At 40.0% G+C, this 14,031-nt stretch overlaps 1 protein-coding gene across 2 annotated transcripts in view; it reads right to left on the reverse strand.

The window, feature by feature from the left end:
• ELMO1 (engulfment and cell motility 1) overlaps window positions 1-14,031 on the reverse strand; it is a 332,530-nt gene that overhangs the window by 213,556 nt on the left and 104,943 nt on the right. For both annotated transcript variants that reach the window (XM_084306854.1, XM_084306855.1), the window contains exon 9: window positions 13,115-13,214. In XM_084306854.1, the coding sequence (XP_084162980.1) occupies window positions 13,115-13,214 (100 nt within the window). The remainder of the gene's footprint in view (window positions 1-13,114; window positions 13,215-14,031) is intronic.

Consider the following 14,031-nt stretch of genomic DNA (forward strand, 5'->3'; position numbering starts at 1 on the left):
CAGAAAATGAAGGAACCAGATGTAAGGGATTTAGAAAGATTAATAGAAGAAGCCTGGAGGGTGTTTAGAAATCGCGAGGGGAATGAAAGACAAAAGTTAGGTGAAACAATTGCAACTGCCACTGTGGCAGCCCTGCGAAAACAGGAAGAGCCTCTTCGAGGCAGGGGAAGGGGGGGAAGGATGATGCGATCCTCTTTGCGGGCTGAGCAGTGTGCCTATTGTAAAGGGGTAGGACACTGGAAAAATGAATGCCCGAAGCGGCAAGAGGGAAACAAGCTAGTAATGATTACGAACCAATAAGGGGGACCGGGGGACTCTACCCTAGCAGATCCACTGGTTAAACTTAAGCTAGGGAAATTGGAACAGGAGATGGAATTTTTAATAGACACGGGAGCTTCTTACTCAGTGCTGAACCAGAAACTAATACCAGAAGATAAAGACTTTGTGACTGTGATGGGAGCCACTGGCCAACAGGAAAAAGCCTTTTTCTTAAAACCATTGAAATATAAATTGGGAAAACAAATGGGAATACATAGATTTTTATACCTGCCTGGATCTCCAAAATCTCTATTAGGTCGAGATTTGTTAGAACAATTAGAAGCAGAAATTATCTTTGAAAAGGGGAAAATGGAATTAAGGATAGGAGAAGAACAACTAATAAATGTGTTAAGCTTGGCACTAATACAAACAGACCCTAAAAGTGAAATACCCTTGGAGATCATAAATCAAGTATATCCAGGAGTTTGGGCCACTGAAGTTCCTGGAAGAGCTAAAAATGTGACCCCAATAATTATTAAATTAAAGCCAGGAGAGAAACCTGTTAAGGTTAAGCAATATCCTTTAAGGATAGAAGATAGGAAAGGAATTAAAGAGATAATTGATAGATTTATACAGTATGGATTATTGATTGAATGCGAATCAGAATACAATACACCCATATTGCCAATTAAAAAGGCAGATGGAAAAAGATATAGGCTAGTTCAGGATCTGAGGGCCATAAATAAGATCACTGAGGATATACATCCAGTAGTGGCAAACCCTTATACTTTGCTGACTAAATTAAGGAATAGTCAAGTCTGGTTTACCGTACTGGATTTAAAAGATGCCTTCTTCTGCCTACCTTTAGCCACTGAAAGCCAAAACCTATTTGCCTTTGAATGGGAAAACCCTGACTCAGGCAGAAAGACACAGTTAACGTGGACAGTGCTACCACAAGGATTCAAGAATAGCCCCACTATTTTTGGAAACCAATTAGCAAAGGAACTTGAAACTTGGATACCTCCGGACACTGAAGGGGCTTTGTTACAATATGTAGATGATCTCTTAATAGCTACCGAGACTAAAGAGAGTTGTATTCAATGGACTATAAGTCTCCTTAATTTTCTGGGTTTAAATGGATATCGAGTCTCTCAACAGAAAGTCCAGCTGGTTCAACAACACGTGACCTACTTGGGATTTGGAATTTCGGGAGGTCAGCGAGAACTAGGAACTGAACGTAAGGAAGTCATTTGCCGGACTCCAGAACCCCAAACGGTAAAGGAGCTACGAACCTTTCTAGGAATGACAGGTTGGTGTCGCCTTTGGATTTATAATTATGGACTAATGGTAAAGCCTCTATATGAATTGATAAAGATTAACCAGTCAAAGTTAGTCTGGACTGGAGAAGCACGAAACGCCTTTAAACAACTTAAACGAGAATTGATGCAAGCTCCGGCTTTGGGATTACCGGATCTCTCGAAACCCTTTTGGTTGTTTTCTCATGAGAGACAAGGGATAGCTTTGGGAGTACTAGCACAAAGACTGGGTCCCTATAAACGAGCAGTAGCTTACTTCTCTAAACAATTAGATGAAGTAAGTAAAGGATGGCCCGGATGCCTTCGAGCTGTTGCAGCTGTTGTTATCAATATACAAGAAGCTCGGAAGTTTACAATGGGACAGAAAATGACAGTGTTAGTCTCCCATACGGTCTCAACAGTTTTGGAACAAAAAGGAAATCATTGGCTTTCACCACAAAGATTTTTAAAATATCAAGCAATATTAGTAGAACAAGATGATGTGGAAATTGTGGTCACTAACATCGTAAATCCAGCTTCTTTCCTTAGCGGAACTCTGGATGAACCTATAACTCATGATTGTATAGAAACAATGGAGACTGTGTATTCTAGTCGACCCGATCTTAAGGAAGAACCTTTAGAAGATGCTGATGAATCTTGGTATACTGATGGGAGCAGCTTTGTAAAACAAGGACAACGTAAGGCAGGATATGCTGTTACAACTGCTCAACAGGTAATCGAGTCTAAACCATTACCCCCTGGGACATCCGCCCAGAAAGCAGAGATAATTGCTCTTACACGAGCACTGGAACTGGCAGCAGGAAGGAAAATAAATATTTGGACAGACTCTAAATATGCATTCGGCGTGGTACATGCTCATGGAGCAATTTGGAAAGAACGTGGATTGTTGACTGCCCAGGGAAAACAGATAAAACATGCTGAAGAGATTTTAAGATTGTTAGAGGCAGTAAAACAACCAGAAAAGGTAGCTATCATGCATTGTCGGGGACACCAAAAGGGGAATGCTGATTTTGAAATTGGAAATCGATTGGCAGATCAGGAGGCTAAACGGGCAGCTGAAATAATTGAGGTGAAGGCATTGTCTTTGATACCAGACGGTAAAATCCAAACTATGTACAGGAACCAAAAACCAAATTATACAAAAGAAGACTTAAAATTAATTGAAGATTTGAAAGGTAAAAAGAAACCAGATGGATGGGTATATTTAAAAGATAACCGCGTGATAATACCCTCTAATTTGATATGGCCCATAGTTCTTACAGAACATAATAAAACACACTGGGGAGCTGACACATTGCATAAGAGCATGAGTCAGACATTAGTGGGACGAAATTTATACACAACAATAAAACAAGTAACTCAACAATGTAGCATCTGTTTACGTAACAACCCCAATACTAAGAATAGAATAAAATTTGGAATAATTGGTAAAGGAAATTATCCAGGACAACAGTGGCAAATTGATTTTTCAGAACTCCCTAGAAAAGGGGGGTATCGTTATTTACTGGTTTTGACTGACACGTTTTCTGGATGGCCTGAAGCTTTTCCCTGTCGAACAAATAAAGCAAGAGAAGTGGTTAAAGTCTTGTTAAATGAAATAATACCACGCTACGGGATTCCAGTAGCAATGTCTTCTGATAGAGGTTCACATTTTTGTGCACAAGTGGTGCAACAGATAAGTAAGATCTTAAAGATAGATTGGCAACTGCATACTCCTTATAGACCACAGGCAAGTGGACAGGTAGAAAAAATGAACCATTTAATTAAACAACAAATAGCTAAAATTGGACAAGAGGCTAATTTGTCATGGCCTCAATCCCTCCCTTTAGCATTACTCAGAATTAGAGTTAAACCTAGAGTAAAAGAGAATTTGAGCCCCTTTGAAATTTTGTATGGAAGGCCATATCAATTTCTGTTTAGCGGAGAGGATCTAACGCAGCTGGGATCAGAATATTTATATACTTATATAACTGCACTTCAAAAACAATTAAATAAAGTACATAAATTTGTTTTAGGGACCAGGGCTAGAGGGTTGGATCAACCAATCCACCCCTTTAAGCCTGGGGACTATATATATATAAAGACTTTTTCAGGACAACCCCTAGAGGAAAAATGGAATGGACCGTATCAAGTGTTGCTGACAACTCACACTGCTATCAAGATTAGAGAACAAGCTGCTTGGATCCACTATTCCCGAGTGAAGAAGGCTCCAGGAGCTCCTTGGAAAGTAACACCAGGTGACGACGAACTGAAACTAAAGCTTACTCGAACAAAATGAGGACATTAAGGTTGGGAGTATTTGGTAATATGGTTGGCAGAAGATTTGTTCATAGAATTGTTTTGTTTTTATGGCTTATAATTGTAATTGTGATTCAAGAAGATGCCTCTGTGATAATAGAGAATGGTGGGTGGCCTTGGACTGAAGCCGTAACAACAGAGGATAAGAATCTTAATGGAAAGTTATCAGTCATGGTCGTCTGGCGAACAAATGGTAACTATTTATATAAACCATCAGAATGGCGAAAATTAGGGGAAGGGTGGACACACCAAAGAACCATAGGGGATGAAATTAAAATAGGGTGTCAAATGTTTAATGGAACGACTGACGGGAAAGCAACGGGGATTTTAGTTAAACCGATTTCCAAAAATGAACAACAGGAGGGTTGTATTCGCCCAGGTAAATTGGATTGCTGGTATAATTTTATATTAACGGAGGATGTAGAAATTAGCTGTTTTTGGAATAATAATAATGGCCGACAGTCCAAAGTCAATAATGATGAGGGCCTCATGTTAAATTTTATAATATATGCGACACTTCCTACAACAGTGAGACCCTCTACAACCCATGCCCCACCTCTAATCAAACTGGAACCCAAAATTTATGAAACAGGCCCGTATGTAGTAAGGAACACGGGCCAACAGCAATTGTTATTCAATCCAGAATGGTCACTCAAGCGTGTTGAATTGCTAATACAAATCAACATCTCAGCAGTTCAACCAGCCTGTTCTCCTTTCTTAAGAACATCATTTGAAGACTGGACAATATGGTCACAGAAGCAAGTACATTTCAGGGGCAGGACACGGAGAGACTTAACTGGAATGCTAGGAACAGGGTTAGGAATTTTAAATGGCATTGATTCAGAAATATTGATGAATAAGCTAGCGACAGCAACAAGTGATTTGACAAAATTAAAACAACCCTTACAATCATCCTTATTGGCATTGGGAACTAGCCAATGGCAAGTTTCAAAGGTGTTACCGAAATGGGAAAATGCAGAAGACCAAGATCACAAACTAATAATAGATGCACTTAGTGTGATTCAAGATAATGTATCCTTAGCTCTTAGTTGTATGCAAGCACAGTTATGGTTGCAGGCAACGGCTGCCCTGATTATTAGGGAAGGAAGTGAAGGCATTTTTCCAGCTGAAATCCGAAAAGCAGTTTGGGACAATGCCAATGATTTTGAGAAGAAGTTCCAGTCTTGGTGGACCCTGGTGAATTTTACTTATGATCCCGTTGTTAACATGGCTACTGCCTTCGTGCTTACTATACGTAATGCTACAGTTCATGTTATTCACCCAATCCTTGCACTAGGATTAAACCATGAGAAGACAGTGCTTTATCCTTCGGAGCATAGAACATGGGCACGGATGGAGAATGGGAAATGGCAGTCTGTAAATCTAGAATCATGTGTTACACGGGAACAACAAGGATTTATTTGTGAAAGTAATACAATTGATGCTCAGGATGTATGTTTTGACACGGAGCAAGGTATCTGCCACTTTGAAATTCATCCAAATACTAGTCTAAAGACTGTGCTTGTATATGTTGGTCAAGGGTGCGTGTGTTTAAGAACTGCTTGTGATTTTGTAGAAATAGACAAGGAGAATATAACTCTCCATAACAGAAATCATTCTAATTTTTGTATTTGTAACTTTGTTAGAATCGTCGGGTGTGATTTTCTATATTTGGCACCAGTGGTATCCCACCAGCTGATCAAGTCTAACAACACAATGTATCATAAGTTACTACCTACACCTATTGGGATGAACCTCACACTAGTGAAGCAACTAGTTAGACACCAAGACCTGATTAGAATTTTAAAAGGTATTCAGGAAAGTGGAGAGAAGACTCTAATTACTGTCCATCATGATACAAAGGAAATAAGCAGAGTTTTGCAAAGGGTAAAACGGGACACAAGTCACAACTGGTGGGATACACTTTTTGGATGGTCGCCAACTGTAACTGGAATTTTGAACACATTGAGTCACCCAATTATTGTTTTATTGATATTAGTTGGTATAAGTTTAATATTGTCTTTTGTGTTACTTGTTTGGAATTGGAAATTGTTACGACGAATGTCCATGTTAACCTCCTTGACAAATGTGCATGGTAAGGTATTGAGGGGTACATATCATAAAGACTGGGAAGAAAATTTTCGTATTAAGTAAAAGAATTTACTAGATTTTCCAGAAAAGGGGGGAATGATATAGTATAAACTCACTTTAGGATAGAATAAAGCTTGTGGTTTGATATTGTATAAACTTACTTTAGGATAGAATAGAACTTGTGATTAAAAGTTAGCAAGGACAAAGTAAACAACATCTTGTTATCTGTAGACCTTCTGTTACGTTTAAGCATTTTGTTATTTGAAAACACCCCATTATCCGTTAACACTCAGTCAGGCTAAGACTTGAGATAACTTGAGTCAACTGTCTGTTATGTCTTGTTAACTGAGACATCCTGTTATCCGCCGACCCCCCCAGTTAAACCGAAAGACAACTCAGCATTTTTACAGCCTGGAAAACAACTGATTAAGAAAGTGCATTACGAGGAAGACCTACGGCCTTCCTCCCAAAGACCACTGCCCACATCCTGGAGACCCTGGCCCACAATTCTTGGAAGGCTTTGCGCAAGCGCAAGGACTGATAAGCTGATTAGCATACGAAGCGAGGGTAGGCGGGGTTAGGTAATGAATATGTATAGGTGCTGATTGAATATTCATTCTTTCGCTGTATAAATACGAGATAGTTTGTCACTTCAAACATGCACGATAGGCGGAAGGATCCCCCGTGCATCCAGCGCTGCAATAAAGAATATACCACTTAAGGAAATTCGGCTTTGATCTTTAAATCAAGGGGAGATAAGAAGGAAAAAAAAAAAGAGATCAAAACTAATGGTATTGACAGTGCAGCGGGTAGTGAGGCAGAGGGTTGGAGAAAGATGAAGAAAATCTTCAGGGGGAGTCAGGGCCAGGATGGAAAGGAGAGGAAGAGAGATGAAGGAATGGCAGGCAAAGAAGGCTGCCTGTGTTGTGGCCCGAGTCCTAGCGGAGACAGGCTTTGATAAGATGTTTTAAGTGTGGCCAGGCTGGCCACTTCGAATAGGAATATCTGGAGTGGAAGAAGGAGGAAAGAAGGAAAATGGGATGAAATATGCTATATTGATATGTTGTTTCAGTATCTTGGAGGGAAAAGGTATGGAATTAAGTTGGACCCTGAGCCTTTGGTGCTGGTGTTAGTAAAGTACAGGCTGGAGAAAGATAAAGGAAGTGTTAAAAGAGTTGCTGAAGGTGTTAAAGGTGTGGCATGTAGTATTTAACAGAGCTGTTTGAAGTTGAATGAGCAGGGAAAGGAGATGTAGGCATTATCTAAGTAACAGTCTAGAAGTTTTGGTATATTTGTATATTTGCTGTGGTGTTTGGTCAGTTTCCCAAGCATCGGGGAGGGGGACAGGAAGGGGGAACAGCCTGCTCCACCAGGGGCCTCTCCAGCGGCCGCAGGGGGGCTTCGGCTCCAGCGCCTGGAGCGCCTCCTCCCCCTCCTTCTGCACTGACTTTGGTGTCTGCGGGGGGGGGGTTCTCACTCTCCCAACTGCTGTTGAGCAGCAGGTTTTTGTTTGTTTCTTTGTTTGTTTTCGTGGATGTGCTCTCACAGAGGCACGGACTGTGTTGCTCATGGCTTGGCTCTGGGCAGCAGTGGGCCCCTTTGGGGCCAGATGAAATTGTCCCTTATCTGCCACGGGGAGGCTTCTGGGTTTTTCTCACGGGGGCTGCCACTGCAGTTTCCCACCCCCCTACTCACAGCCCCCGAACCTTGCCATCAAACCCAATACACTGGGGAACAGCTAGGTCATTACTGACCTGTAAAGTATCAGGGATTAAATTAACTAATGAAACCCTAAAAAGTGATGGGGGTAGAAGGGGCTGGGATAACAGTGCCACTTTGGGGGGGATACCAAGCTGAGACTAGGGGATAAAATGATCACTGGGTAATTATTGTATGTACCCAAGGCAAGGACTAATTTGTTGGGAAGGGATTTGATGATGAAATTGGGCATTCAACTAGTAAATTGTTAGACTGGAATAACAGTGTTATTAATGAAGTGCTCTCTGGCCCTGAGAGCAAACATACATGTATATTCACCTCTGACTGGAAAGACCCTGAAATGGGGGCGGAAGCAACAACATAGGTGGACAATTTTACCTCAGGGGTTTACAGGGACACCTATCTATTTGGGTAAGTTCTAAAAAAAAAAAAAAAAAAAAAAAAAAAAGATTTTGGAGCAATTCCAACCTCCCAAGGAGGTATTAATGTTAACAAGTAGGTGGATCGTTTTCTATTGTCAGGACAGGAGAAAAGAGTTGTGAAGAAAGCTACTAACAAGCTATTCAACTTTCTGGGAAAGCAGGGCTTGGGAGTATTGAAAAATAAATCACAATATGAAGAAAGAGAAGTCAGGTATTTTAAGGCATCTAATGTCCGAAGGAAAACAGAATAAATGCAGAGAGGATTCAGGGAATTGTTGAAAATTAAGAAAGAACTAAAAAGTTTTAAAAAGATTTTTATTAAGGAATCAAGAGCCATGAAGTCTGAAGGAAAATCGATACTCCCTGATGGGAGAGAAATGCTGAATAAAGTGATAATGAGGCAAATATTAACTGTTTTACATCAGAAGAGTCATTGGGAGGTGCAAGCAATGTGTGATGTTGTGCTAAGAAAGTATGTCTGTGTAGGAATATACACTTTAGGGAAGCACATATGTAGAGGATGTACCATATGTCAAAACGTAAATAAAAAGGTGTTCTGTAACCCATCTCGAGGGGGACGGGAGCCAGGGGTCTGACCTTTCCAAAGTATACAGGTAAACTTTACTGAGTTACTTGTTTGTCCTAATTGACCACGTGACTAGATGGGTGTAAGCTTTACTGCAAGGGTTAAAGCAGGCCTTAGAGATTGAGTGGGATTTTCACAGCCCCTGGCACCCCTCCTCTTCTGGGAAGGTGGAGCGAATGAATCAGACATTAAAGAAGCAATTAACTAAACTAGTGTTAGAAACCCAACTTCCTTGGGTAAAATGCTTACTCCTACAGGTTTAAACAGCACCAAAAAAGGATATAGGAATTTCACCATATGGGATGCTGTTCAGATTGCCCTATCTGGGCAGAAGGGATGAGATACCACAATTCAAAATAACAGAGTTTCCTTAAGAACTGTATTCTGGGGTTGTCCTCTTCTTTGTCATCTCTCAGGACCTGTGCGTTGTTGGCTCAAACCCCACCTTTGGAATTCCCCATTCACCACCATCATCCAGGAAACCAGGTCCTGATTCAGACCTGGAAAGAGTCAACTCCGGCCTGAATGGGAAGGACAATTACTGACCACTGAAACAGCTGTAAGAACTGCGGAAAAAGGTTGGACTCACTATACTAGAGTGAAGGCATCCGTCGACCCTAGTACCTGGGAAGCTGTTCCTACAGAAGACTTGTTGGAAGTTGAAATTGAAGAGAAAAATCTCATAGTGGACTCTGAGTAGGATAAAAGCTTACAATTGTAATCTAACCTTTTATTTTCACAGGTAAGTAATGAGTGTGACTTGTGATTGAGAGAAAGGACAGACCTATAGCGAACTGCAGTGCTCCCAAGGGGGAGGTTGTTATAGTAGTAGTGTACATCTTATTCTTTGTATTGATAATTATTTGGAAACCTAAGGTTTAAAAATAATGACAGGGAAAAATTGATTACTAATTTTGTTTTTAGTGATTCTAGGCCTCAGAGAAGGCCTCGGTCAATTGGTAACTTGGAAAAGGCATGACCAGATAATAGCAAAAACGGGATACCCCATCAAAATATGGGTGACTGTGACAGAGGGTTATGTACCACAATCTGTCACGTTTGATGTTTGTGAGGTGTTAACTTGTGGAGATTTAAATGCCCAACGGCAATTGAGCAGAGAGAACAAATAACTGGGAGAGACCCAACAGCCAGATTGAGAATAGCTGTATGGAAATGATCCTCTATTGCCATCAGAGAAAGGGAGAAACTCAAGGAGAAAACAGGAGACCCTCTGAAATGTGGCAGTTCAAACATTTGAGATTCAAACAGGGTATGGGGATGTGAATGCCTGGATAGAATGGGTCAAATATACCGTCCAGACTCTCAACTGTACCTACTGCTATGCTTGTGCCTCGGGATGACCGATTGCCCAGATAGTGCCCTTCCCATGGTGGTGGACCGAAGACTCCCAAGGGATGCAATGTATGATTGCATTGTACCAAGAAAAGACTGCCTGGGAAAATGAGGCCTGTAAGTCTCTCTTTGCCGTTCCTTGCATGATAGCAATATCACGGTTCCCCCTGCATTCTCTACAGCTATAGGTAACCATACAGCTTGCCTCTCACGGCAGGGTGTGAGTGCTACCTGGCATCTGGGAGAATTTGCCTTGTGCTACCAAGGACTTGATGGGAAACTGCTCAAGACTAGAGATCCCCAGGGCAGATCTCTGGTGGTACGGTGGAGGGAGGATCTTACGGTCCACCCTACCATCTAATTGGGGAGGCACTTGTGCACTTGTTCAATTAGCTATACCCTTCACCCTGGCATTTGAAAGAGAAACATCACAAATACCCAGAAGAAGTAAAAGAGGCTTAGGAATATCATTTGATGATAGAGTATACATAGATTCTATTGGGGTACCTAGAGGAGTTCCGGATGAACATAAAACCAGAAATCAAATTGCTACAGGGTTTGAGACACTGTTCTGGTGGGTAACAATAAATAAAAATGTGGATTGGATTAATTATATCTATTATAATCAGCAGAGATTCATCAAATATACCAGGGATGCGATGAGAGGAATCGCTGAACAACTAGATGCCATCAGCAAAATGGCTTGGGAAAACAGGATAGCATTAGATATGATGCTCGTGGAGGAAGGAGGTGTGTGTGTGATACTGAGCAACCATTGTTGCACTTTTACACCCAACAATACTGTCCCAGATGGCTCAGTAACTAGAGCATTGCAAGGGCTTACCACCCTTGCCAGTGAATAGGCAGAAAAAGTAGGCGTATTTACATCCTTGATCGTAGTTGTAGGAGTTTTGACAGCCATTGGTTGCTGCATTATCCCCTGTGTAAGAGGACTAGTACAGTGGTTAACTGAAACCACACTATTGAAACAAATGACCATGGAGCTACCACCTTACTCAGATAAGGTGATAATGAGGAGATAGAAAGCAAAGAAAGCAAAGAAGAAGAAGAAATCTACCAAATTACACCTTAGAGAAAGGTTTTGCAAAAATCAACAGTTTATAAAAAAAGAAAAGGGGGGAACTGTGGGAATAGAAATGTTGTTTTTGCAGAGTTACATTGTTTAGAAGGAGGGAATGTGGTACTGAGATATGCTTACAGTGATAAGAAAGCTTAGCAGGCGACCTTGTAAAATGCAGACAACCAGACTCCTTAGGACAATTAGGTGAAAATCACAGTGTCAAGTCAAGTCAGATAAGTGAAGAAACATTACCACTTCAAGCAGTAAAAATGTCAAAAGAAATTTGAAATTTAACAGGCTGGCAACTGAAGGCCATGCATTGTTTGTGAAGCATCAGATAGATTGTGAACCTGGATTACCCACTCAGTGGGGAAACAGGGGAGGGTCCTGTCATCAAAAGGTATATAAACTGTGTTTTGGAACTAGTAGATGCGCTCTCTCCTGCTTGTGGGGCGCCCGCCATTGCAATCGCAAATAAATTACTACTTCACTGAGATCCTCGCCTGAGCCTAAGTTATTGGCTACAGAGTGTTTCTCACACCCCTATTCTTCACTGTGGTCTCTTTCTTTTCCAGTGGTTCCACCAGAAGACAGCCAGTCGCAGGGGTGCATAGCACCTCTTTCAGTTGTTACTATACAACTAACAGTGCAAGACATGTTGAAAGGGTAAGACAAAACCAATAATTCTGAGTCACTCAGTAGACTGATTTCAAGTCATTTTTAGCAAATTTCTTAATACGCTCACGTTTAGCCTCCTCTAGCAAATAACACATTCTGGAATTGACCTTGTATCTCATGAAGTCAATTAAAACACGTGGATAATTTTCTTTGTCATGGTAAAATAATAATAATAATAATCTACATAGCCTACAAGATTAGCAAACAATCAAAAAAGTCCAAAACCTAGATCAATATTAATTTCTCTTACAAATAATATCCATCATTTTAATGACCAAAACAGAACTTAAAATCTAACCCTCTTTTCATAATTGTTTCTTTCTTTAACTCCTGACAACAAAAGTAAATTTGTACTTTCTTTTGGTGGTAGTAATTTTGCAACCAAATTTAAAGTAGAAGTCTGATACATTTGGTTAAAAAGGAAAGCAATCTTTGTCACAGGTTACATTAGCTCCACTAGCCCCTGCTATCATTTTAGTGAATTAGCTCTGGTGTCTTTTGAACTTGTACAAGTGCAATTTAATCATATTGTTCCAACCTGTTTTGAAAAAAAATCTTCAGAAATAGTTTAGTTTGTTTTAATAAATGAAAGAGCCTCCCTATTCAATTTCAACCTGTCAATAGTTAAGATGACAATAAGTGAAAATGGTTAAATCAGTAACAACAAAAGCTTTATTTTCTGAAGTGTGTTAAACCTCTGCATTTAAGGAGTACTCCAGTGTTTCTTTTGTTTTTGTGCAACTCCTACACGTAAGAAAAGAAGAAAAACATTGCAAATCGTGGAAAAATCTTTTTTCAAAACCATAGAACTTAGATGCAGGACTCAGGGGGCTGGAGTTTAGCTTCACAAACTCAGTAGATTCCATCTTAATAATTTCAATTTGTAAACGAACTAATTTCTCTTCCTTCCATACCCCCAAAGGAAACATGTCAGTGCTGTTTATGTTTCAAGAGATATATTATTACTCATTGCTCATTTATATTAAATCTAAACACTGATTTCTATTTTAATTGCATGGTATATGCACAAGAAGGTCACACTGTAACCAAGTGAACAATTACCCACGTAATAAGCCTAATATAGCGTTGATCCAATTTCGCTCCCATAGAATTCAGTAACAGTTGAACTAGATCTTGCAATTAAAAATATTTGTAATTTTAAATAGCACTTTACTTCCATTTTCATGTACCTTTTTGACCAAGCAATCACCTAAATAATATACCTGAAAAAGAGAAAGCACAACTCACCTTAAAAAAATTAAATTGTGGAAGCAAACTGGTACAAAATGCGTAGCATTGATTACAAATTTACCTTTTTAATGAATGCCACAGAGAATGTATCCCACGATACAATCCCATGATCCATCAGCTCAACAAATGCAGTCAGTGTAAAGGACAACATATCTCCAAAGCTGCAAGAGACAGGAGTCATGACTACAGTTACCAGTAATGCAGCAGAGCAATGACCGAGGGAATAAAGCAGCAGGAAGCTTTCAGAAAGGCAGGAAAACGCAGCTAAACATGGACTAAGAGGTAGCAGAAGAGCGAGAGAGGCCATGCAAAAAATAGTCTCTCAAACAATTTTGCATGGACATCAAGAACGGTCATTTGGAAGAAGCGATTTTGCAAGAGAAGAACTAATACCCAGGAAAACACCACATGCAATGTTCAAGGAAATCAGATAGTCTGACTAAACTTCTCCTGTGGAATTCAGAGTTTTAAAAATAACAGAAGAAAATAAATGAAGTTTTTCTGAGCAACTTCCAGAAATGCTCTTAGTTGAATGTCACACAAAGACACCGTGATACTGTACCTCTATCAGTTAGGTAGAAAGTTAGTCTATTCCTTTTCTTACAAAGAAACAAACATATCTAAAAAAAATGCTCCTGAAGAAATTGAGCAGTGATTTTGCAATAGTTAATGCCTCACTTTCCTTCTTTTAAATAAACAGATACACATTTTCAGGTTACCTATGGGCAACCATGTCAAATGGTCTGCAAAATTCCATCCACTCATCCAAGCCCGTAGCTCAAGTTGCTTAGGGTTTGCAGGCCACTATAGCGGATAATTACCTGTAAAATTGAGATTCGGCACTTCTTTATATTAACTACATTCAAAACTGGTTTAAAATCAACATAAAGAATATGCTTTTGAACTGACTAGCTAACCCTGATCTTCCACATTAAAATCAGCTTTTAAAAATTTGCTTCATTTCTATTTATACGCATG

The sequence above is a fragment of the Netta rufina genome, assembly GCF_964035555.1.
Source record: "Netta rufina genome assembly, chromosome: 2".
NCBI lineage: Eukaryota > Metazoa > Chordata > Aves > Anseriformes > Anatidae > Netta > Netta rufina.